Genomic DNA, 27,016 nt, shown 5'->3' on the forward strand with positions numbered 1-27,016 from the left:
AATTATCTGTAAGATGGGACCAATCTAGCTAATAGTAAAGTCCTGTTTATCCTTCTTAGAATATTGTATAAAAACAGAAGACACAAAAATACTCCAGAGCATGCAACAGGGAGAAATTATCTAAAGAAAGAGTCTGTAGGAAAAACCAAAATAAGATCAATTATCCAGCTCTAGCCTCCCTTCCAAAACCAAATCCTTAATCACTATTTAATAAGCATTTAATATGAAGCAGACTTGCATTAAATGGGCAGGGGGGAAGACTGTTGGTAAAAAAACCCAGACCAATCTTCAAATCCGTCCCCTCTTGAAATGAATGAGATGAGAATCTAAGAAAAACATGAGAGAAAGCGTAGAAAGCAAACATGACATTCACTCACATAAAATTTTCTGGATATTCACTCAAGGCCATATCAATGATATTCAAAGCATCATGATAGTGTTTCTGGGCTGATAGCAAGAGTGCAAGGAGATGAAGAGAGTTGGCATCATCTCCTTGTAGTTGCAGAGCCTGTCGAACATAACCCAAAGCTTCTGGTATCTGATTTAAAAAAAAAAAAAGGCAGAAAAAGAAAGCACCACTATTAGAAGTATTGCCTATTACTTGATTGCATGTCCATAAAATTCTCAAAATTTTCACCTGGACACTGTGCAGAATTCTATAGATTCCTGTAAGACAGTACTCAGAAGTTTAAAATGGACCTGATGCTCTACAGTGTACAGTAAAATTTAAATAATATATTAACCCTGGAAAATAAAATACACATTTTAATAAAACAGTTCCCTCCAGCCCTTTAAAATATTCACTTACTATTCTTTTTCAAGTATTGGTTGCATTTCTATATGATTTTGAAAATACTTTAATTGTAATACATTAACTAAAATGTACAGCTAGACTGCAACAGTAACTTTTCTTCATGTGGAATTTCATGATCCCCTCAGCTGTGTAAGCTTTTGCTCAAAATAAGTACACTAAGTGTTAAACCCAGGAAATTTAATTAAGCAACATGAGAAATTTGGAATTCAGAAGTAGAGAGTCATAACCTGCTACTGAAAAATATTTTGTGCTATTAAAGTGACAATCCATTCCACTCTAACGTGACATAGTCCAATGTCTCTGCTACTCGTTAGCAATGAAAAGTAGTCACCTAGAGTATGTAAACTACTGTGCTCAAAACTACTTCCTAAAATAAACATGACACAGGAAAAGGCTTACCATGACATATACAAAGCAACTCCACATTATCCAAATTCATGTGATATACAGTAGAATCCTAAATCCCTTAAACAGAACAGCTGTAAAAGTTGGACTGAGGTCTGATCTCTTTTATAGCTTTAAAGTATTTTCCAGTTTTCTTAAACACAGTTTTGTAATATTGTTCACAATAACCAAACCTCCTACAAGTATTCAGAGAAGGTATAGATCTTAGCAGATACTCAAGATTTAAGCACTGTCAAGATCGACCTGTGACCAGTAGGTCGAGGGAGGTGATCCTGCCCCTCTACTCCACTCTTGTGAGACCCCACCTGGAGTACTGCATCCAGCTCTGGGGGCCCCAGTACAGGAGAGACATGGAGCTGTTGGAGCGAGTCCAGAGGAGGGCCACAAAGCTGATCGGAGGGCTGGAGCACCTCTCCTATTGAGGACAGGCTGAGAGAGTTGGGGCTGTTCAGCCTGGAGACGGGGAGATCTAATTGTGGCCTTCCAGTACCTGAAGGGGCCTACAGGAAAGATGGGGAGGGACTGTTTATCAGGGAGTGTAGTGACAGGACAGGGGGTAATGGGTTTAAGCTGAAGGAGGGTCGATTTAGATTAGATGTTAGAAAGAAATTCTTTACTGTTAGAGTGGTGAGGCACTGGAACAGGTTGCCCAGAGAGGTTGTGGAGGCCCCATCCCTGGAAGTGTTCAAGGCCAGGTTGGATGGGGCTTTGGGCAACGTGGTCTAGTGGAGGGTGTCCCTGCCTGCAGCAGGGGGGTTGGAACTAGATGATCTTTAAGGTCCCTTCCAACCCAAACCATTCTATGATAGGTAAAAACAGGGTAAAAATTGACTTTTTTTTTCCTCTCCATCCAGCAACATAAATGTTGAAACAAATAAATTTAATGACTTATGTCTTATTTCTGATCCTAGAGCTGGGAATACTGTGGCAGAACTCTGGAGAAGTGTACAAGATGGAAAGTGTTCAGAGAGAATATTTTGGTAGGTTTTTTCCCATATATATGCATATATGCACAAGGAAAACCAGATTTTTTTTTTAAGAAATTTTCATCTGTATCCATCAACAGATACAAATTCTAATCTTCATTTGACAGTGTGAGGCTGCACGTTTAAAACACAACTAACCTGTCTGGATATGGCAAGCTGCAGTGCCAAGTAAAATGCTGCCAGATGATCCGTTGGAGACAAACTGTGAGCCCTTAAAAACAAAGAAGCAAAACAAAAAAAACAATGAATTTTTCCCCTGTTAATACAGGTTAGACATACACACAAATGCATATATATTCATTTATCCACATTCAGATCTATTCACTACACGTATGCCCACATTTTGATATGTGGTGTTCATTCCAGTGACTTTTCCCATACTTCTCAAACATCCTTGCTTTAAAGGAAGCACTTTGGACCATTAAAGAGTCATTTTTAATAGAAATTAATTAGGTAATTTCAGTATAAATCTTAAAAGTGAATGATACAAAACAATTCTTCAATTAAAATATACAAACACTAGATGTAATTATCTAAGAACAGTTATAATAAAAATTCATTAAGCAGAGTTTTCTTACAGGGGGGAAAAAAAAAAAGTCCCCAGAACAACACGTCTTCAAAGAGAAGACTTACGTCATCTGCATGAGAAGTACCCAAGCAATCGCACCGATCCTGACCAGGATGGTTCTGAAGCACAGAACTCCCAAGAGGAAGAGTAGCAGCAAAGTAGATCAGAATTTTGTTCATTCTTCAGACTCCCAAAGTTTAAGTACATTTTCAGTCCAGCATACTAAGTCTCCTAGGAAGCCAGTTACTTCTTGGCTTTGAGTTGCTTTAAGTTAGCAGAGCACTCTGCTATGTAGCAATGTAAAAGAAATCTAGGCTGGACAAGTTTATTACAGCATTATAGTAGAAGAAAGCATAAGATCTCACTCATCATGAACCTATGTTTGAAGTTCAGATGAAGAAGTTTATGCTGATGATCTTTTCATAAATACAACTTTTGTTCACAAAAATGTTGAGCTGCTCAATAGCAGCAGTGTTTTGTGATTATTCACTCTCAAGATATTTGTAACTATTGCTGTTGTAAGTAATCCCAATTACTAAAACAAAGAAATAACTTTTTTCCACCTTTTTTTGAAGTTTTGTTTGTTTGTTGTTAATATTTTGGTCAAACGCACACACTTTGTCTTACTCATTTTGACACTATCCTACAGAAGATGTCCTTGTAATACACTACTATTTTCCCCTGTAATACAATCTTTCTGCGGCAAGATAAGGGCTTTTTTTGGGGGGGGATACTTGCACATAAAGGCAAAAAAAATTTATGGCTGTACCCCAAAATAATGTGTTGTAAATACTAGGCAGCAAGACTGGAACTATGTTATTATATTTCTATTTGTTGCATTCTCTTAATGGGGGCTCATTTAGAAGTAGGATGTGTAATAACCATCTTCAGAACATCTAATGAGTCGTCTCCATCAGGATAGAGGAACAAAATTGACCTTTAAGCCATTACAACCACAAAGGGAACCTTCTGCTTTCGACTTCAGCATTTCTGTCTTCCCAACTCCAAAGAGACAGCTCCATTAGTTCAGCAACTACACCCAACGTGTATCAAAGTAGTTTAAGTTATGAGGAGACAGTTTCATATTTTAACTCTATCTCTAAATTGAAGATTAGAGTCAAATATAAAGCCTAACAGGGTCCAGGACCAGTCCTTTTTAAATTTAAAGTTCACAAATTAAGCAAGACTAAGTGAGAACAAGAGATTCTAATGTAGCGAGTACTTGTTCAGTAACCCAAGCTTCAGCTAATAAGAGACTAAAGCCCTTACTATCTATCAACCATTTGGTGATTTCTGTAAAACTCCAATTCACACCAACCACAGGAAAAGCACTGAAAGTCTTCAAAAAAAAAAAAAAAAGTTGGTGAAACAACACCTCCTCAGCACTGTGCGAAGATGGCAACAAGCACCTTCTCAAATGGCCACTATCACCAACTGGTAGCCTTGAAATCTGGCATAGTCAAGGGTCCAAAACATAACTGTATTTCTTCAAGACCTCTATTTCCTTAGGAAGTGGTCCTCTAGGTAAGTGATTAAAAAGCTCCCCCCCTCAAAAAACAAACAAAAAAAACCCCAAACAAAGAAAAAAAAAAAAGCACTCTTGCCACATCAAAATACTGAGTCCAGTACAGCTGCTGGCTTTATAAACCGTAAACTGTGCAGGAGATGCATGGAGAATTTCAAATTCCACCTCCTGGAAAACATTTATTTTTAAGATGTGGGAAGAGGAAGTAGGCATGACTCTGGTATGCTGAGCATAACATACTCTTTGTGGTAATAAATTTTCAGTAACATCCTATACCTATGCTATCAACACAAGGAATCAGCAACATTATTAACCACATTGAAGTGTATTTCCAGTACAGCTGATCTATTAGGTGTGAGTCTCTCTATGAACACAAGTGGGGAAACATGTTAATATGCAAAAAACCCACCTTTCAAAACATACTTTTCCCCTCTCTTAGAAGGTAGCTATGTGATTCTTGAGATGCAGAAACTCTGTTCTTTTCGAGGGCCAAACCATTCTACTCAAGATTCTGTGTGGAGTCTGAGCTACTGGTATCAGTAATATCACTAAGAGCAATATTAGCAATTCACTAGAGTTTTCAAAACAGATACCCTACACCTTACTAAAACCTCCGAAAAATACTCTAATTAAAAGCCTGTGTACAAGCTCATTCTACGAAAGGCCAGGAGAAAGGATGAACATATAACTTAACATCAATACCCTGGAACATGCATGTAAAAATACAACACATTGTTTCTAGGAGGTTGTATCAACCGGGAAAAAGAAGAACAAAGAAAACCCCAAAGCATCAGAAAGATGCATAGAAAGCAGATGCAATTAATCTTCATGTTCCCAAGACCTTCTGTGTATGAATTTATACTCTGCTAGTTAGCACAGATATTTCAAAGTTCCATATCACCACAAAACTGAAGTTCCACTCAACCTATATAGCTAAAGGACATCTGTAATGGTTCACTGAAGAGATGCTAGATATGTTTTCAGATTTCAGCTGGCAATATTTGCTGCTAGGAAGTCTTCGAAACTCAACGGTTAAGAAGGTATCAAGAGACTTATTGTTCAACTGTAGAGAATGAAACAGAAAAGTTCCTGGGTGAAAGATGACATAGCACACGACCAAGCAACAATATTTGAATAGAGAGTGTGAAAGAGTAATTTTGCAGTGGTAAGAAGCTGAATATCATTTGAAATGACTCTGAGAATTTTGGTAATCGCTATACTAAACCGGAGGGTAGAGTCGGCAGGTACTGAACTGGAATGGATTAGCTTCAGGCTATGGTTCGTTTCATCCCTTGCTGTTTAAAAGAATTAGAAGAAGAATGCAATTCACTATTAGAACCTCAAAAGTAGTGAATGCGTAGAAATGGGGAGACATGGTTAGCACAGTATTTTGGAAACAGTGATGATTAAGTCAGTGGTAAGAGGGACAGGTGAGGAACTGAGGTGTAAACCCAGAGGCAGAAAGTTCAGTTGCAACACGGAGAAAGACTACTGAAGTAATAAAAAAATCCTATTAAAACCATTAAAGAACAGGAAGAGCAAAGCTACGTTAGAACATATTTACATACAGAGGACTAGTTAAGACAAGACAGAAAAAGGAAGGACTAATACATACCAGCCTCATTTTAAAGTTACCTGCAAAACACTTTTTCAACCCTATCCTCTCAGATACAAAATCACCAACAAAAATCCGAGACTTCGAATTCACATTAATGCACAAATCAGTTTCCCTGAAGCATTTGGGCCTATCTCACCAAAGCAGGGTTTTCGAGAGTATACAAACATAAAAAGAAACATATTTAGATGCTGTAGCACTTCTGCCAGCTTTGCCATCAAGATTTGTTTCTTCTATAAGCAGGGTAGAGATGTTCTCATTCACCTGTTTATTGTCATTTTGTTTGCAGAGTCAAACGCTTGAGAATGAACTACTGTCATCCCCAACAGTGTTACTTTTGCGTAAGGCACCTGGAAGATGGGGCATTTGCGTTGCCACTGCCTACGCTGTTAAATCGCCAGATAAAATTTTTTATTTCCAGCCTATCTTACTACCTGCATTTCACCCCTCATCCACAGCAGCAGGGCCTCAATTATTGCTCTGCCTCTACAGAGGTAATTGCAAAAGCCTGCTATACAATCTGAACAGCGACCAACTCTTCTAGAAACACTAGCACACTGAACCGTGACTTGAAACCTTGCATCACACAATTTTCCCTTCTAGATCAGAATGGAATACTCCTTTGAGCAAATATTTTATACTAGAGAGCAACAAAAACGTCTTTAAAATGAAATAAAAGGAAATCCTTAGAAATCAATTTAGATATTTCTGACAGAAAATGATGAAGTCAATGACACATTCTGTACTCATGAAGGGAGACTCCCAGAGGTGAAATCCGTATTACACAATGTTTTACAAGTTCCTCTTTTTAACACATAATAAAAGCTTTTCACTACATATAGCAGAATGAAATTAAAAGATTAACACCCACTCACCTCTGAAATGCAAGAAGAGCCTTTCTCTGCAAGACCTCTTGCATCCCTCGCAAAGATGCTAAAAAGGATATATTTAATCAGTGATGTGCAAGATCAAGAGATTTCATTCCACATGATCACTGAAGAAATTTTAATACATTGACTAAAAAAATAGTTGCACACAGAAGCTTTAATTTTAAGCTTAGCATTCTGCTAGGTATCCTTTTTTAGGCAACATGGGAATTTCTATATGCGAATGTTTATTCTTATCTTACCATCAGTAGCCTGCAGACTGTAAGTCAATCCCAGTGCCAAGTAGCCTTTTGCTTTAAACTCTGATGTTTTGTCCCCAAGATCAACAACTGTTTTGGCAAATCTTTCAGCTTCTTCCAACTGAAAATATTATAAAACATCCATGTAAGTGTAAAACTAGCTAAATCTTACATTATAATGAGAAGAACGCACAGCATGTGTATTATGCACACCGAGTCTGTTGAAATCTCAGCCATGACTGCTTTCAAGGACTATTTTGTTTTTCATACTAAATGAAATACTAAATACTGAGTAAAGAACAGAGATTTTAAGCTGAAGCACCAATTCCTATGGTTGAAACTCTGGCATGTAACACACAGATCATTCTAAACTTACTGTGGTTTTCCCTTTTTTCTTTTTTTTTTAATAAAAAAAAGGCATCTACCATTTTTGCATTTCATAAATAAGAAAGAGTTCTTGCCCCATGAACCATTTCTTTAGGAAAATCAATTACAAGAATTATGGGTCTAAGCCAGCAAAAAAAAAATCATAGCCATACAGAACTCTGCATCACAGAGTAACGCCTAATGTATGCAAACTCATAAATTAACATGTAAAAGATCAAGGTTTAACTGCGCATCCATGCTAGCACACTATTTAACAATCTAGAAAGAAAAAAAAAACAAAACATTTGAATCTGTTCCAGTAAATGTAAATGCTACGTACAGTAAGCTACTCCATATGGAGTCAATCCACAGGGAATAACTTACAGAACTAGGATCTACGTTAATTATGAAGACTCTATTTTTGTCAGCCTCAACAAGTCATGTTTCTGCTACTGCACTATTTTCTCAATTTCTGATTGTGACCTTTCCCTCCTCTTTTCCTCCTTTAAATATACTCATTCTGCTAAAAATTACACATGTATCTTGAAAACCACATGATCATCTTCGGTCACCTTAATGTTTTTTGTACAGATACACCAATTTCAAGTTTATGCAAAATACAATTCAAGTAACACTTCTTAAAAAGACACTGTCCCAAGTAGGAATTCATAAACTCCATCTGCCTGCAAACATGGTATCACCAGAAGAGTCTCTTGAACAGTTTTGTCTCATTATCTTCCAAAAAAATTATTTTCCTCTTGCACAGAGGAAACAGAAGTCTAAGTTGTATTTTTTATCTCTGTAAGTCAACAATGTTTCAATTTCTAATACATTCTTAGCTATGCCTTAGATCAGTATCAAGATATGCTACCTTGATAAACATAACCATTGCTGTGAAATATTTTAAATTAGCCATGCAAACAGGGATGTACATGTGCATATACGTATCTGTGCTGTATTTTTAGAGATGACCAAATGCACATAGTCATTGTGCAAAAGTATTTGCTACATCCATAAAACAAGATTTTGTTGCATTTTAGCACAGCTCTTGCTGAAAAAACAATGAGTGGCAAAGCTTACCCAGTGGAGAGATCCCATACATAGCTTTGCAGCAAGGAGTGGAATAGTTGCATCATCTGGTTTCAAACGTATACATTCCTTCAAGACTTTAACAGCTCGAGCAGACTGTTAAAAACATTTTCCATTGAAATTACTAAAAGCATAAATATGTTTCAAGATAGAAGATTCCTGTTTCCATCATTTACATTATTTTTCCCATTTGAAGGGGACACAAGTTGTCACAACTCCTCATGCAAGTGAAACACAAGACTTTACGCACTGCTGCTGTTATTTAACCCCTATGAACTATCATTAAGTGTATCATTAATTCCAATGGTACATGATTCAGAAAACAGTTTTGAGATGCATTTAAAACTTTGCTAGGCCTGTAAGCTCACAGCATTGGAGCCAGGCAAATAAAAGAGCAGGAGCAGGACAGAGTCTTCAGAAGAAGCAGTGTTTTAGTGTTCTTTGGGTGTTACAATAGCACTTAGGAATAGCTCTGAGATAAGACTGTATAACAGACTGGCACTGCTCCTCTTTTTTTAATTTATTTGCCTCCATTCAATCACAGGTTAGAAGATAACTCCAAGTAAACAGAGAATGGGAAGAAGATCAAGCCTCTTCAGAACCAATGTGCTTCTAAAAATATTTTCTAAAGAAAATACAAATCATTCCTTTCCCCCATACTGAAGATAAGCAAATTACCCTCATTGAGAATGATATTTTAGAATACTAGTATTATTCACAATACATAATAAAGGTGATTTATTTTCTGTAACATGACAGGGAAAAACAAAAAGAACTGAAAATAGAAGATTGCATCTGATAACGTAAGTTCCTAGGTTATATAAAATTAAAAAAAAAAATCCATCTCACTCTAATTGCACAGAATACACAGTGTCAAAGACAGTAATATAAGAAAACAGTCAGAAACTCTCCCCCCCACCCCCCAAAAAAAGCAAGAACACCATGAATCAGCATTAATTTGTACCTAAGAGTAAAATTTGTTCATCAAAACAGCACTTAAACAAGTTGTTACTGGATAATATGATCTGGTATAATTCACTACTTACATTCAATTAACTTAGCTTAAGCTTGTTGGCAAGAAGATAGTTCTTATCACCACCTTTCAGTCTTCCTAAGTTAGAAACTACTGAAATAACAACATTCTTTGTACAGCACTAGGCAGAAATTCAGTAGTAGTGTACTTCGCTGATTTAAAGACTAGAATTATTTTCAAGAACACTACAAATTAAAATTATGGAAGTGTCATATGTTTTTATCAAAAGCCATCAATAGAAGAATTACATCAAAAAATTAAGACTTACTTTTCCTGCTGCCATCAAGGACAATGCAAATTGATACCAGAGATGGAACTCTTCAAACGCAAACTTCATGGCTCTTTCTAAACACTAATTTTGGGGGGAAAATCGGTATTTAAGGGCACATTCTTCAATTATTAAGAAGATATACTAGTAGAAAAATTTTCTTATAGACTCACACCTAAAATACATGTAATTAAAAATTTAAATCAATCAAATTAAGTAAAAACAGCTGCCAGATTCTATATGAAAAAAAAGAATTGAATAGAAAACCAATTCCCTGTTTATTATGTTTGTTTAAATACTCCTGCTGGTACTGTCCTATTTAGTCTGAAAGAAGGAATGATAAATATCAGCTTACCAAAGATAGTGGCTGCAAAAGGCAGGAAATATATCTTAGGTTAAAAGAAAAATTGTACACACACTCTTCATAAATTGTGAATACTTAACAAGCAATGGCACCACAAGTACTTCTCAGTACCCCTTAAAGGGGCGAGGGTGGGTGTAAAGGTTCACCTGACAATATTATTTTTATTTTTAGGAATTTTAACTTCATGCTCAATATTCTGCTGAGATTTTCAACTCGATAACTGACAAAAGGAAATTCATTATTACTATACTGAGATTAAATATATAAAATTAGCATTACATGCTAATTTAGGTTTCATATCTGCTGTTGTCAGTAAGAATTATTTCATTTCGCTATGCTCATTTTTACTAATCAGGCCAGCTCCAGAGAGTCAAAAGGTGCAACACTTTTCTGAATTAAACTGATGCAGCAATTAACTTTCTAGTCTGCAGAGTTCAATTACATAAAGCAGCTTTTCTGCTCTGATAGCCACAATGTATATGCTAAACTGTAATACCATGAATTATTTTTCACATTCAAACTCAGCCTGAACACTACAGAAAGCACAGCCAGGTGTGTAGTGTGTTCCCACACTTTAATAGAACCCGAAGCAAAGAACAGCACCGAGGATGAAACAGCACAAATACAAGTGCATTATTTGCTACATATAAGTAATGTATGCTAGAATTTTTCCTTCTACACGATGTCCAGCATCAAGATTATTACTAAATAGAATTTTTATTAAATTATTAGAAAGGAATGAAGTTTCTAAAACCAAATTCTTTCTAATTCTGTTGTTACAAGTTCATCATCAGATTGTATGTGTAGTAAGTTAATTAAATGTCTATTAAGAAAACAAACACAGGATTTATTTTCCCATTGGACTTTCCTTCTATCTGTGGGAGCAAAAAGATCACAGCAAGAAACAAATAAGTGACATGTGAAGTCTTCTCCTATTACTTTGGATACTTCACAGAGATGCCTAGGTAAGGCACGCTCCTCCACCTCCCTCCATGAACTTGGCAGAAGACGAAAGTTGCTAAATCCTTCTCTCTCTCCGCCAATTAGTGCAACTATGGTGCTAAACTGAGTGCCTCTAAATGAAGGAAAATGAATTCAGGCTTATCTTTTCAAATACAACTCACCCTACTTGTTTTGATAGCAGTGTTTTACATATGATTTAAGTAATTTCAGCACTTCTTCCAGAACTCTGACCTACAGCAGCCATATAATCCCAGAGATTCACACAAAGAAATTGTGCATGGAAACTTAATACTTAAAGACAAATTATGTTTATAACATTTTAGGCTGCTTAATCATGCTTTCTTCTCCCATTTTTACATATTGATACACATATGCACGTGCATTAATTATACAGAGGTACTTGTTCACAATTAGAAAAATAAAAATCTTATTTTCTAGGCCTTGCTTAGTTAAAAATTAATTGCCAATTCTAGCTGGCAGAAAATCAAGAATTTGATGGTTTAGGTTTTTATAATTTTGTAATTATAGGGACACAGGACACAATTGTATCTTATTCTAAAAGGCCTGAGTTTCAATGTAGTAATGATATATTTACCATTATTTCCCTTGACTTCACGTTCTATGTACTTGGTTTCATTCAGTATGAAATGTGACAAGTTACAGGATTTTTTTTCTTCATAAGATCACAAAATTGGTGGTTAGCATGTGTGGGGATAAGCGATATATGTGCATATATCTGTAGGTGATCTATGCAACAACATGAACACCTCAAACTGGGTTCTTCTGAACCAAGTAACAACAAGTAATTTCAAAGAGCAACAGGCTCCATCAAGAAATCAATGAGAAATACATAACAAGAAATAGTACCCTGGAAAACTGCAAGTTAAGGTAGTGTTCAGAATAACGGCAAGTGACTTAAGTAACTGAAAACACATTTGGCACAATCCCTCTCCTGAAAGGCAGAAATGCAACTGTTGATATTGCCTTGTAAATAATCACAAATCACTATATGGACAGGTAATGTTGAACGCATCACTGAATTTTGTGGCTTAGCTCTAGTTTCCTCATGAAAAGAATATGCTTGAAGTTAGATAGTTGAAAGATAAGTACCTAAGAAAGTTTCTGGTCTGAAAAACATCTCTCCTAGTAGGACATTGATAAGCTCAATATGTCATATCCTACAAAGCTTAAAAACTAAGTTGATGACAGTTAGACTACTTCTGTTTAGGAAAGAATTATGACAGTAGAAAGTTCTTTGATGTAGTTGAAGAAGCCATAAGAAATTGAAAGCCCATTGTATACAAACTCCATAAAGAAATGGGGCCTTTTCAATTAAGAACATGACTCAGCATTAGAACAGTTTAATAAGGATGAGACAGATTTTTCATCATTTGATGTTCCTATGTCATAGAATCATAGAATATCCTGAGTTGGAACAGACCCATAAGGATCATCGAGTCCAATTCTTGGCTCCCCACAGGACCAGCAGAATCAGAGCATATGACTGAGAGCGTTATCCAGACACTTCTTGAACTCAGTCAAGCTCAGTGCTGTGACCACTTCCCTGAGGAGCCTGTTCCAGTGCCCGACCACCCTCTTGGTGAAGAACCTTTTCCTGATATCCAACCTAAACCTCCCCTGTCGCAGCTTCATTCCATTCCCTCGGGTTCTATCACTGGTCACCAGAGGGAGGAGATCAGTGCCTGCCCCTTCACTCCCCCTCGTGAAGAAGCTGTAGGCCACGATGAGGTCTCCTCTCAATCTCCTCTTCTCTAGGCGGAACAAACCAAGGGACTTCAGCCTCTCCTCATACATCTTCCCCTCTAGACCCTTCACCATCTTTGTTGCCCTCCTTTGGACACTCTCCAATAGTCCTTGTTAAACCTCATGCAGTTGGTGATTTCCCAGATCTCTCTGCAAGGCCTCTCCACCCTTGACGGAATCAACAGCTCCTCCCAATTTGGTGTCATCCGCAAACTTGCTCATGACACCTAGTCCTACATCCAAGTCGCTTATGAAAACATTAAAAAGAACTGGCCCTAAAATTGAGCCCTGGGGAACCCCACTAGTGACTGGCCGCCAGCCTGATGTAACCCCGTTTACCATAACTATTTGGGCCCGACCCGTCAGCTAGTTGCTCACCCATCACACTATGTTTTTGTCAAGCTGTATGCTGGACATTTTGTCCAGAAGGATACTGTGAGAGACAGTATTGAAAGCTTTACTGAAATCTAAAAAAACTACATCAACTGGCTTCCATTGGTCAACTAGATGGGTGACCTTATCATAAAAGGAAACTAAGTTTGTTAAGCAGGCCCTTCCTCTCACGAACCCACGTTGGCTGTGACCAATGACTGCGTTGTCCTTCAGGTGTTTTTCAATAACTCCCAGCATAATTTTCTCCATAATTTTACCAGGCACTGAAGTGAGACTGACAGGCCTGTAATTACCAGGGTCGTCTTTCTTGCCCTTCTTGAAGATTGGAACATTTGCCAGCTTCCAGTCAACTGGGACCTCTCCAGATTCCCAAGACCATTGAAAAATAATTGAGAGGTCTCACGATGACATCAGCCAGCTCTCTGAGCACCCTGGGATGAATCCCATCGGGCCCCATGGACTTGTATGCATCCAGGTGGAGCCACAAGTCTCACACAAGTTCGGGGTCAGCTGGGAGTTTATTGTTACCGCAGTCACGGTCCTCCAACTCAGGGCATCTGGGGTCCCAGAGCCCGTCATCAGTGTTGAAGACAGAGACGAAGAAGGCATTAACCATCTCTGCTTTGTCTATGTCCCTGTTTGTAAGGTGACTATTCTCATTGAGTAATGAGCCAATATTCTCTCTGGTCCTCCTTTTGTTATTAACGTATTTTAAAAAACCCTTTTTATTGTCCCCCACAGTACTGGCCAGCTTCAACTCTAACTGAGCTTTGGCTGCACGAATTTTCTCCCTACAAAGGTGAGCAGCATCCCTGTAGTCCTCCCACGTTGCCTGACCCTGCTTCCAGCAGCCATACACTTTCTTTTTCTGCCTAAGCTCTAGAAGAAGATCCCTGTTGAGCCAAGCCGGCCTTCTGCCCCACCTGCTTGACTTGCGGCATTTTGGAACCACCTGTTCCTGAGCTCTTAGGAGGTGGCCCTTAAAAAATGATCAGCACTGATGGACCCTGATGCCTTCAAGAGCAGTTTCCCAGGGGACCTGACTGATTAGTTCCCTGAGCAGCCTGAAGTCTGCTCTCCCCATATCCAAGGTTGAAATTTTGGTGGCAGTTCTCCTATCACCAAAGATTTTAAATTCTACCACTTCATGGTCACTACGGCCAAGACGGCCACCAATCGCCACTTCCCCCACAAGACTTCTCTGTTCACGAGTAACAGAGGGCACCTTTCCTCGTTGGCTCCTTTAATACCTGTACCAGGAAGTTATCATCGAGGTGTTTCAGGAAACTCCTGGACCTGCTGGTATCAGCTGTGTGGTGTTCCCAGTTGACATCTGGCAAGTTGAAGTCCCCCATAAGGACAAGAGCAGTTGATCTAGAGGACTCTCTTAGTTCCTTAAAGAATAATTCATTGGTGGCGTCATCCTGGCTGGGTTGTCTACAGTAGACTCCCACAACGACATCCCCCTTATTTGCTTGTCCCTTAATCCTTACCCAGAGGCTCTCAACTGTGTCATCGCTGACTGACAGCTCCATGCAGCAACTAACACAACTAACTATTTCTGAAAGTAATCAGCTACAGCTAAACCAGAAGATGATAACAAGATATTGGAACTGGTGGGTGAATATAATTTCCACAGACAGAATAATGGTGCTTTCTGACTTGAAGCTACAACCATAATTAGCTCACAGAGAATGAAGCCAGCAAAAAATTATATGACTATTACATAACTGAATGGAATGTTTTTACAATTCTGACTTTGTGTTTATTGTTATACTTTAATAAATACAAAAGTTTCAGACTATGGGCTGCAGGATTTGAGGGCAGATATCCTCTAACCACTCACTAAACAGTAAGAGCTTCTTCAAGTCTATGTTTTCTGCTGTGCTTTGGATGACAAGATCTGGACCAAATAAGATCTTCTAACCATTGCCTGCTAAGCTCCAGCTGCAGCTGTGTATCTAGAGTATCTGTACACTAAAATAAGTATTGTCTATTATACTAAGTCTTCATAAGATGACTTTTTTCATGTTCAGAATAGGTAATTCATAGACATATAATACATTTTAATTATTCTGTACTGAAAAGTATTTTTCAAACATACAAGAATTATTTTCTATTTTTCAAAGAGAACATTTTAAAAGAATATACATACAATTTTGATGGAATGTAACTAAAGATGCTAGACCCAGATTAAAAAAGAACAAGAAAAGACCTTAAAACAAGCCTTAGGTAAACTTCATGTGTCAAAGCCCAAGGCAGCGGCTAAAAACCCTTAGCTAAGCAGCTGGTCAAACACGGAGGCTCTTCAACTTTCCAGATACTTGTGGTTCTGCTTTTGTCTGTAACCAAGGTCACCACCAGCACAAGCAACTTCTAAAAGGCCCTGAAATCAAAGGTCTAAGTTGAGTTAAAACATCTTCATTATCTAGAACATTCAACTGTGCTCAAAGCACAGAAAAAAAAGGAACAGTCAGTGGTACTCGTCTGTCGGCTACAGGGGCAAAACCAATCACACAAGCAGTAAAGGATGCAAGCTCTCTTCTCTTCTCCATGTGAGTGGACTATAAGACTTTTCTCCTACCCTTCAGGGTAATGTCCTAGACTTCAAGATACATGGCTAAGAACAGAGATACCTCCAGCTTTCCTGGTGAAGACAAAAAACTTCTCTATTAAGAAAGGCAAGAATTGCAAACAAGAAGTTGCATCTATTGTGACATAAATACTACTCAAAGTGTCCCAGAGGAGACAGTGGAGGAATCCCAGGAACCTGTGATGTTCCCATTAATATAACGGTGGTTTAACATTTAAAAAGAGACAAAAAACCTACAACAAAAAATGACACCGCAGACAAAATAAAAGAATCAGAATTGGAAGCCAGGGCTACACTACATCTGCCTAGTTGCTTAGATCCTTAAAGAAAAAATAAATCAGAGTTACCTTTTTTTTTTACAGTACTTGTCAATGTCTATCCTTTAAAAAGTTCTAGACTGAAATATATGGAGAGGCAATTCTTGCAGCTTTGGTGCAATGACCTAAAACTCCATGAAAGTGATAGTGGCTGTAGTGGCAAGTAAATAGAAATATTCCTGATTAGATTATGCTGTACAATGACAGTCCTGTATGAGCTTTCATACTCCTTAGTGTTGTGAAAGACTTTCTATTGTACTGATTAAAACTTACTTGTATGCTCAACTTGCAGCTATGAAGTACTTTCAACAAGAAAAATACCCAAATTCAGAGCTTAACATCACTGGAGATGCAGATACCAGAGAACAACTGAGGTGTTTTTTTCATTTTTATTTTAATGTAAGTCCTCTATTATGGTAGCAAGAAACCATTTCTCAGCAAATCAATCCCTGGATAAGCCTTCCTACCACGCATGCTGAAGTATTCCTTCTGGATATCAATAATAAATCATGGTCAGCAACAGTACCCTACTGCTGGGCGAGTACTGTTTTGAGCAGCAGAAAGATCTGCTCTGCCCAAGGAGCTGTAGTTGTTTCTCAGGTATAAAACTGTTAACAATACTTGAAAATTTCCTGAAGAAGTCACCACAATCTAACAGAACACATGCAAGTTGCATAATCAAACACAAGACATTTGAGATGGAGAACACACTTTCCTACAGACCTGAAAAAGTAATACATTTCTGTTTTATTAACTTCAAAGCCATTTTACAAACTACAAGGACTTTGGAGCACTCCAGATATTATGAGGTGTAAAAGCAAGTTTTCTTTTGAAATAAAACATCATAAATCCTTTTTCTAGGTATTTATGTCTACCATTTATATCCACAACAGCTTTTATCTTTTGCCATTCCTTCCTGCTGTCTCCATTTAATGTGCATCCTTTTAAACAGACCCATGCCTCCCCGCCTAAAAAACATGTGAATTTTTGTGCCATTAAACATCTACCATACCTTTCACACAATTTCTGTGCTTGACCACCTCAAGTCACTTGTATAAATTTAGAAAGTAAACTTTTTGGGGTGGAAATTACCTATTGTATTCATACAGTAGTCAGAATGACAGTGTCCTATATTTGTTTAGCCCTTAAGTACTACCACAATTAACATGATTAACAGAAATAAGCAACGAAGACACAGTTGAATATTCACTATTATCGACAAACCTCTGAGAGCATTTCATATTGGCCTCTTCTTCCCAAGGCTATAGTAAGCAAATCATAGACTACAGATGCACTTTGCAAACTGATGATACGATCATTTTTGTGTTCTGGTATTCTGCTCAGTACAGCATCACGGTTGGCCTGAAACATACCATGACAAAAGAAACAAAGTCAGCCATTGTAATCCAACCTATATTTTTGCTCAAGTAACTACCGTTCTATTCAGACTGACAGTGAGGAGGTGATACAGAGATATAGTATTTGCTACTAATTTACAGATAGCAAGAATCACCAGTTTTACACATTAGTGGCAAGATTTATGTTTCTATAAGGATCTATTTTTAATTACTGGATTCTAATTACATAAATCAGGCAATGTATTTAAAATTATTGAAGAGTTCTCAGAAACCAAATAAGGGTGGGGTTTTTTAACATAATGTATATTCCTCTTTTAAAATTTTATTTTATTTTTTGTATGCTAGTAAAAAAAATATTAGAAGGATCTTCAAATCCTCTATTCCAGGTTTTGTAAAATAAGGCAATCGATTTCTTTACTCTTCATAACATTATGACACTATCCTCTTGCCTGTGAGTGGTAACCTGCCCAGGATAACCACACAGTTACCTTCAGGAGTTACGAGCGAGAAGTGAGAACTGCCCCTGGTTCTGAGCGCGGGTTTGGAATCAGGCCATGTTTGCACTAAGGCTTTGCACTTTCAATCCTGTTTTGTGAAAGGCACATTGCCAACCTAATTCCTTAATTACACTTTTCCTTTTGAGAAGGAAGAAAGCTGAGCTAGAACTGGATTAAATGAATTGACCATGTTCACAGAGAAATCTTGTTAAAGAGCAAAGGAGAAAATTCAGGTCTCCCAGTCGCTAAGACTACCTATATTGAACTAACCAGTACTTCTCCCACTATAAGATCAAGCCTCTGAAAACACCTTATCTTGGTATCTTACCTATTTCTAGATTTCTGGATGTTTAATATTCCCATTACTACAAATGTTAGTATATCTGGTAGCTTGAAGTCAGAAGTTAAAGATCCTTCTCTCTCCTCCTCCTCTTCTATTTTTTTTTAATTACACAGAGCATGGCACCCTTAATACATTTACCTAAATACACTCAATTTTAATGGGCAGCTTATTACCCCCTTTCTCAGAGACGAGGAATGACATATAAAGGGATAATAAATTGTTTCTCTGCTTTAATAGGATAACATTTTAGCTCTGAACATACTCAATACATCTTTAAAATCAGAATAATTACATACTGAAAGAAATTTTCAGAGAGATACATGGAGCGTAAAATGCACAGACATTTCAGGAATTATCAACTGAATAATCCACAGCTTGGTTTGAAAACACACACCCCCGCACACACACCCCAAAACAGACATTTTGCTTTCTTTTGATCAAGAAATCTTTGGCTTTCCCTTTCTACACTGCATAAATATTTAGTCAGCTTCAAGAACTTCTTCCTTTTTAACTCCATATTTAATCACCGTTTGACTCAATTCCTTGCAAGTACAGAACAAGCTATGAACTAGCACTTCTTGTGAAAAAATGGCTGACAATGCCAAAGCAGTATTATAGGAAACGATGCCTTGTAAGTATTAAAGATATTGTATGTATTTGAACAATCATTTTCTGTATAATTATAAAACAGACTGTATGTGCAAACTTAGGTGCTCAGTGTTTCAGAACTGCCACAGTCTCGGACACAATAAAGCAACAATTCATTAAACCGCAACGTGTCAGCTGGCCACACTTACCCTATACACACCTTACGCCTGAGGCAAATGCGAGCAGCATAACTTAGTTCACCCACAGTGGAAGAAAGGATATGCTCAGCCATTTACCATTGGCTAAGAATAACACAGAAGGCTGAGCCCAGGAGGTGGTGATCAGTGAAACGCAGTCTAGTTGGAGGCCATTGGACAAAATGATCTCCAGAAGTCCCTTCCAACCTCAATCATTCCATGATTCTGCTACTACAGCTCAGCTGACATGCAGCAACGTGTACACGCACTGTAACGTGAAGATGCCAGTCCTTCAGATCCCACCTTTCTACTCATTCCTGCCTAGATAAGGAAAGGTTGTTCTATACTTTGCAAATGTAGCAGCTAGAATACAAGGACGTCTTACAGTAAGAGTGATGGCAGAGTTGCAGCTGACTTCCCTCATTAGGCATGACAATACACTGTAGCAGCAGTCATGTGGCTAAAAGAGACATTTTGTACTCTGAAATGTACCTATAAGAGAATTAGAACACTTGAAAAGCACAGAACTATCTTTCCCAGAGCATTTCTTTCATAAATATTACAATTTAAATCTTACTGAAAGTATCCTTTCTGAATTCAGAAATTAAGACAACTCAAGGTGACACAAAAGTAGTATTTGTAATCCACTAGCAAGATTCAATTTTATGGATATATGTTGCACTAGATCTAATCCAAATAAGAAGTACTTATTATGTTAGAGTGCACCATTTCCCTGAAACAAGCAGTATGATTTAGGGCTCATATATACACATTGATTTGATTACTTTTACTTAAACAAAATGCTACTTATATGCCAGATCCTCATTCTGCTTTCCAGTATTTACTTGAATAAGTTCTTGAAGGACAGAAATCTTGACACCTCATCTGTGTTTTTACTAATTCGCAGACAATGCAAGGAAGGGATCATACTACTTTCATAACACAATACCATCTCAAAACACCACTGATTACTCAATCTTCTGTAACTGTTCTTATTTCTTTCCCAAATACTAGTTTCAAAATCATAGATCAATACTACTTCATAACTACTACAGCTAGAAAGTTAGCATGCACTGAAGTAACAGCTCTCAACTCTCAGAAGGGTCTGTAGTGATGAATATTTTTATGCTCAATCCTCCCCTTTCCCCCCCTCCAAAACTAATCTGAACAACTGACTTAGCCAAAGTAAGTCAATCATGTGAAAGATTTTATACTCCCCCAAACCAAACTCTTTTGCCTCAGATAACTTGCAATAATTACCTGTAAAGAAACAAAATATTGAAAACTTGCTAAGGGTACATGCTCCACAATGACAAGCATTTTATATAATTAGGCAAATCTAATTCACAAAGGAAAAGTTTTAAGTAACCCGAAACGAGACTTAACAGGGCAGTACTTTTGGTTTTTTGGCTTCTTAATGCTGATATGCAGGGAAGTACACATGCAAATACAGTAATCAGTAGTCAGATCCTGCAGAACTGGGACTGCTTCCACTTCACACCATGACCACAGTTCACATCAGAATTTTTTTATATCTCCATGAGCTGCTCTGGCACCTTTCAGCAGTAAGTACATACTGCAGCAAAACCAACACGATACATGGAAATGTTTGCTCAGTCTAATTTTCTGGTGACAGATTCTGTCATGAACCTTGCAAGACAGATCAGTAGGAATGAAGAAAGTTCACACTACAATGTAAATGTTTGCCACTTTAAAATAGTTCAGAAAGAACAATGTTCACTAAAACGTTCTGATCCTATTTAACTGTATCAAAACAGAAATTATGCCAAAGCATGAAAGCATTTGAATCACCTATAGACTAAGTCTCATTGATGTGCATTGAGACAGACTACTATATGATGCCTCTGATTCTAGAGGTTCCACCTCTCCAGTTGGAAAAACAGCAAAAATCCCAGCATCAGTTTTTCATTTCTGCCATCTGAGAACATATAACTGACCTGGTATGAGAATGTCAGTACGTGGCAGTTGATAAGATGACTAGTAAAATCATACTAGAGGCAAATATGAAAGGCTGATAAAAGGCACAAGTAGCCCATTGAAAGGAATCACCTATCGAGGAAATGAAGACATTAAAAAAAAATAATCCAGTAGCAAAGGCTGAATGCCAGTATCATTAAAAATCATTTACAAATTTGAGTTACATCTGAGGTTTAATGCACAATGGAAAATACTTTTTGGCTATGTTTATTATGCTCATCTAGTAGCCTTTGATTTGTTTTTTACCACAAAAATAACTTACATTTTGAGTCTGTCTGAATGGCAACCAGCTGGTGTAACAGTGGTTCACACTGATAAGTGATGCCAAATGAAAGACCTGGCTTTGTGTTCACCTGCCTATGGTTAGAAGGAGGTCAGGTTCAGCCCCTCTAAAGGAGAAAAACTATTTCTAACATTTGCAGTCCTCATCTTGCTGGCTCAGAGGAACAGAAGCTTGAGTTTCAGAAGTAACTGCCTGCTTTCCTAACAGAAAATGAAACACAAGTCATAAAGTAAGACATGACAAAAAAAGTTCTATATTCATTAAAAACAAACAAAAAAACCCACACAGCAAGAAAAACACACACAGCACACGCACATTCGCTCTATTTTACCTACCATAGATTCACTAATAAGCAGCAACAGTAAGGCTTCTTCTGTATTTTCTTGAGGACAAAAGATGCTGTTCAAAACGAGAATTTAATTATTTAAGCAGAACGCATTACTTTTAAGAGTAGCTTACACAAACATAGTAAGAATATTGTAAAAACTGGAAAATTTCCAGAAAAGAGAACAGAGAGTAACTTAAATAGTAAAAATGATTGGTCAAAATGCATTTCTTTGCAATGCTCCAAATTTGCATTTCAGAAAAGTTGGCCAAATACAATAAGAGAACAAAACCACCACAGCTGTCAGAGTTGAACACGTTCAAATATCCCAAAATTACACATAATTTGACATCTGTAAAAACTGTACCCATAGTTTAACTAGCCTCTGGCACCTCATCTACCTGACCTGACGTCACTGATTCAAAGGTCGGCAACAAGAAACTCTCACAAGAACAAGATAACTTTTGTATTTTAGGCAATATGTAGATAAATACTTCTACTAATATTTCAGCAGATATGCTTGAGAATTGTTTTCCTGATGCATTCAATAGCTGGGAATATTTTTAAATACAGCCATGGCAATCTCTGCCTGCTTGCCATAACCACTGTTACTTCCAAGCAGTTAAAATATTTGTTTTTAATGAAGTACACTTCCTTATGACTTAACACTGAAGGTTTGCATAGGACTAGTTTGCAACTTAACTGCTTTCCCTGAACACTGGATGCTTTCTTAATACTCTTCTATGCTGGTGGACAGACAACAGAAATCTGCATTGGGTACATGACTGGCAGGAATTCATTCATACTCCCTCTCACATACACGCACCAAAAACCACCCCAGTGACTGTGTTTAACTCTTCAGATTTCTTTCTCTAAACTGTTTCTGAATTAGCACAAGTACTATTTCCTGTTGCTTCACACCAATAGTTCCACAATTAACTGTTTAAATGTAGAAAATAATTTCGTATTGTTAATAAGCAATTCCTATAGTCCCAAGGGTGCCTAAAATACAATAAATTACAGATGGGAAACACAACTTGTCTGAGATTAAAACATCTTTTGGGCTTTTTTAAATGCACTAGAAATTTAAGCAGTAAACTAAATGCCTGAAAGGAAATGGAAACTAAAACACATCTGAACTCCAGGTGATTTGAAAGCAACATTGCGAATGTATTGTGGTAATACACAGCAGCTAAGACCCCAAGGCAGTTGTTTTGTTGTTGGATTTTTATTTTTTAATCAATGCAAGTTGCTCAGGAGATTTTGAAAAGTATTCTAAATCTCAGAAGACATTTTTATTTTTACATAACAAAGAAATTTCAAAATACAGTTACTCATGAATAAGAACCACCCAGGACAGAGAATGAGGAGTGAAGAGGAAGCATCAGAGCGCTCCCCATTTACATACCCAGTCTTCAATGCAGAATTTAGCAACCTGAAGGTAGATTTAACCTGCCTGAGTGGTAATGACTCCCAGAAAACAGAATAATGACTGGAAATAGTTGCTGGAGAAATTACTTTCTCAGAGAAAAAAGGAAAGTTGCCCCAAAGATAACCACTTATCAAAACAAAAGTAAACATCATTTTTGCCTACAACATTGAATATATTTTGGTAAATAAGTTGATGTTTGTCTCAAACAGTGAAGATCCTCTTCATGCAGAAATTACTTGACCTGTGTATGCAAAAAACTCAATTTAGTTGACTGAACTTGGACATTTTCTGTGTCTCCTGACAGATGCCTGCATATAAGCAAAGTAATTCCAAGGTAACAGGGCAGAGCAAAAGGGGCAACTGGAAGCATGAAATGGCTACCAACCAAAGGCAAGCCAGGAAGTTTAACAGCTCTTCAACTGATGATAAAGAAAACTGAAGAGGCAGTAACACAGAGACCTACAAAATCATAAATGGTATTGGCCAAATCACATTCACCACCCTCAAAAGAACACAATGCAGTTACTTAATATATCAGGCAACACATTCAGAAAAAACCCAGTACATTTCAGACTCAGTTGGTGGTCAGATGAATACCTAGGATGACGTTTCCTACATGTCTGTCCTGCTATACATTGTCTTAGGTACTTACTTTCAATCACTGCTGGAGATGAGATACTTGGCTAGACATGTTTTATCTGATCTGGTATTAATCACTCTCATGTGATGAAAGAAAAGGACTTAATTACATGCTCTGTTGACATTGTAGAACTCTTTGCTTGCATGTCCCAAGAACAAGAAAATTACACTGAACAAAGCCCCATTTTTGCCAGGAGGCATGTTTCTACAAAAGCATGAGTTGAGAATGAAGAACATAACTTTGAAAGACTCAGCCTGAGAAACCTGCTATAAGTATTCTGGATCAAGGAAGGAGAATTGCTAGAAATCTTTGAAGATAAAGGCCATTCTACTTGCTAGTAATAATGATACCATAAATATGTGGGCTTGCTGCTTTATAAAGTATTCATTAATGGAAATCTGCAATAAACGCAGCTAAACAACTCAAATGCCTGCAGTATGACAGTATTTTATGTTACAATATAACGATACTGTGAACACTAAACCAAAACATCTCTCTTGAATTTAAGGTAGGACTACTTCTATAAGCAATCTACCATAGTAGCAGACTCTTTTGCACATAACAACAAGGTCACATTATGGAAAAGAGCTTTCATATTAACTAATAAGGCATATATATTGTAAGAAAGGAACAGACTGTTCTTTAGGATTTGCTGTGTGAAACCAAGTAGCTTGAATAAGAAAACATGTGACTGCATAAAAGAGATTTCCTCCTGTTTGGGCAGCAAATGCATACTTTTTAAGTGCAGTGATCAAGGCATAACCACAAACCAGGTACGTCCTTTTTACCAAAAAGGTTGCCTGCATGTACAGTTTGTTAATTATGTACTTGCAGAGAAACACAGTAGTTGTTTTGGCAAATTGGAATGTTCAACTCTATGCCTGCATCTTTTCCTAAAGCTCAAAAGACTGCTTTTTAATGACTTCATATCCTAGACATAGTCAGACTAGAGTGAAAATAAAAAAACCTCACAACACCTGGGTTTTAATCCAGCTGGACAACAATATATATATATATAAAAAAAGTCTTGGCAGAAAAAGGCTCAAAAATTTTATATGGAACAGAAAACAGTCTCCTCAGAAAAGATTCCCAGATCACACGGATTTCACAGAATCGCAGAATAGCTGAGGTTGGAGAGGGTGTCTGGGGGTCATCTAGTACAACCCCTCCACTCAAAGCAGGGTCAACTGGCAGGTTGCTCAGGGCCATGTCCAGTTGGATTTTGAATATCTCCAGTGATATCCTCCAGACTCCACAACCATTTCTGTAAATTTTTTTTCTTAAGTTTAAATGGAATTTCAATCTTCTGCATTACTTAGCACTGTCCTGCTATGGCAAATCAGTCTTGGCTAGATTATCATTTCCACTGCTGCAATCTATTTCTGAGTTCACTGGCTCACAGTGCTTTCCAGCATATATCAAAAGAAGCAAGCAACAGTTGTTGACTATATTAAATATATATATATATATATATAAAAAATACAAGATCCCACAAGGGCTTGCATGTAGAATACAAGTAGAGCAGTACAAAGGTTGCAGATTATGTAAAAAAAGCATGCAACGAAGTTTCATCACATCAAACTTAGTATCAATGGCATAAAAATAAATTCAAAAAGACAGTGCCAGATGGTTAAGATTTCACCAGCATGCTTTGACACAAGCATGTTACTTTCAGGCAGTAAGCTACACCCAAGGACAGTAATAAAGTGCAAAATTTTGTCAATATATATTTTTGGCACTCTCAGAGTGTGTCTAAGGGAAACAATTTTAGCTTGGAAACCTTTTTTCATTTGATCAAATAGAAACAAACAAGCTATTAACTTCTAAGAAATAGTTCAAATTTAAGGAAATGGCTATCCACATTTAATACTAATGGTGACTGGTTTTGAAAAAAAAATCCATACATTTTCAAGAAAAGATATACTCTTCTTGAATTAACTATGGGAGACGCTACACAAAAATGATCCATAGCATACCACTTATCTGAATCAGTGAAAGAATAAAACTCAACAAAAAGGTGGCATCATAGAGAAATGCCAAAATTAAACTAAGAAGATTAAAAGGCAGCTGCCTTGGGAAATAAACTACCTTTGAAACTGCTAGATAAATTGCTAGATATGTTTTGGTTTTTTATAATCTTTCAGGAATGAATTTTAATCTCCATATTGCTAACTCCTTCCTATGACAAAGCAAAATAGAGGTCTAGAAACAGTACACTACTTTTAAATTGTGCAATCTCAGATTTGCCACCCAGTTCATCTTTTCTTTTGTATCCCATGTATAATAAGAGATACTGTCTCTACCATATACCCCAGTATAGAACAAAACAAAAAATACATATATTTTGAGAATTGAGAACAAAAGGTCTCATGCGTACAGTGCTAACTTCTGCTTGGAGAAGCATGTTGCCTCCCTAGTTCTCTTTAGGGAATATATACACACTCAGCATGGGAAACATTCCCATTCACATTGCTCATTTCCTTCCACATTTTCAAAAATATAAACTAAATTACCCACTGCACTGACTAACAATTGGAATTATAGAAAGAAGTATAAACTCAGCCATACTTTTCTCCAGTGTATACCCGCGGTCTTCTACTGAGCGTGTAATTCTTAGTATTTGAACCTTTTCGAAGTGGATCATCTAGGGGTGATTGGTGGGGAGGATCTTCCAGTGGATTCCAATAACTCTGTTCACACATGCCTCGTAACAAAATTTCAGCCAGTTGCCTTGCTATCGTCTGTAAAATTGAAAGAGAAACAAGGTTGTAGATCAGCATGAAAATGTTTATTTTGACCACCTATTCTTGGTATCATATATTTAAGCATAGAAATATTTACATAAATATTATTTAAATAAATAGTATTAATTTAAAGCTTTGAAGTCATCCTATAATCCTTAAGTGTCTGGTTACTCTCCTCTTTAATGTTTAATACATATGCATACAAGCTGCACGACTATATATCACAATGATGAAAACCTAGAGACTAGTACCAGGGCAACAGAAAGAAGGCAAGATCTACATTTGCATCAGAATTGGCAGTGTTTCCCAGCAACAGATGTGTAATATTTAAGCCATGGACAGCACCACATGATCTGCATCTTCCACCTTAACTCCTATAGCATAAGAAGCCCTTAATCTTTTTATTCTATTAAAGTTTGCAA

The 27,016-nt window shown here is 37.2% G+C and overlaps 1 protein-coding gene across 7 annotated transcripts in view; it reads right to left on the bottom strand.

Annotated features, from left to right (window-relative positions):
* Window positions 1–27,016, bottom strand: part of TTC7B (tetratricopeptide repeat domain 7B) — a 151,915-nt gene that overhangs the window by 68,796 nt on the left and 56,103 nt on the right. For all 7 annotated transcript variants that reach the window (XM_054827195.1, XM_054827193.1, XM_054827199.1 and 4 more), the window contains 9 exons: window positions 26,419–26,591; window positions 21,789–21,852; window positions 17,414–17,551; window positions 9,796–9,879; window positions 8,486–8,590; window positions 7,043–7,160; window positions 6,789–6,846; window positions 2,344–2,416; window positions 378–538 (listed from right to left, as the gene is read on the bottom strand). In XM_054827195.1, the coding sequence (XP_054683170.1) occupies window positions 378–538; window positions 2,344–2,416; window positions 6,789–6,846; window positions 7,043–7,160; window positions 8,486–8,590; window positions 9,796–9,879; window positions 17,414–17,551; window positions 21,789–21,852; window positions 26,419–26,591 (974 nt within the window). The remainder of the gene's footprint in view (window positions 1–377; window positions 539–2,343; window positions 2,417–6,788; window positions 6,847–7,042; window positions 7,161–8,485; window positions 8,591–9,795; window positions 9,880–17,413; window positions 17,552–21,788; window positions 21,853–26,418; window positions 26,592–27,016) is intronic.

Source organism: Grus americana, chromosome 5, assembly GCF_028858705.1.
Source record: "Grus americana isolate bGruAme1 chromosome 5, bGruAme1.mat, whole genome shotgun sequence".
NCBI lineage: Eukaryota > Metazoa > Chordata > Aves > Gruiformes > Gruidae > Grus > Grus americana.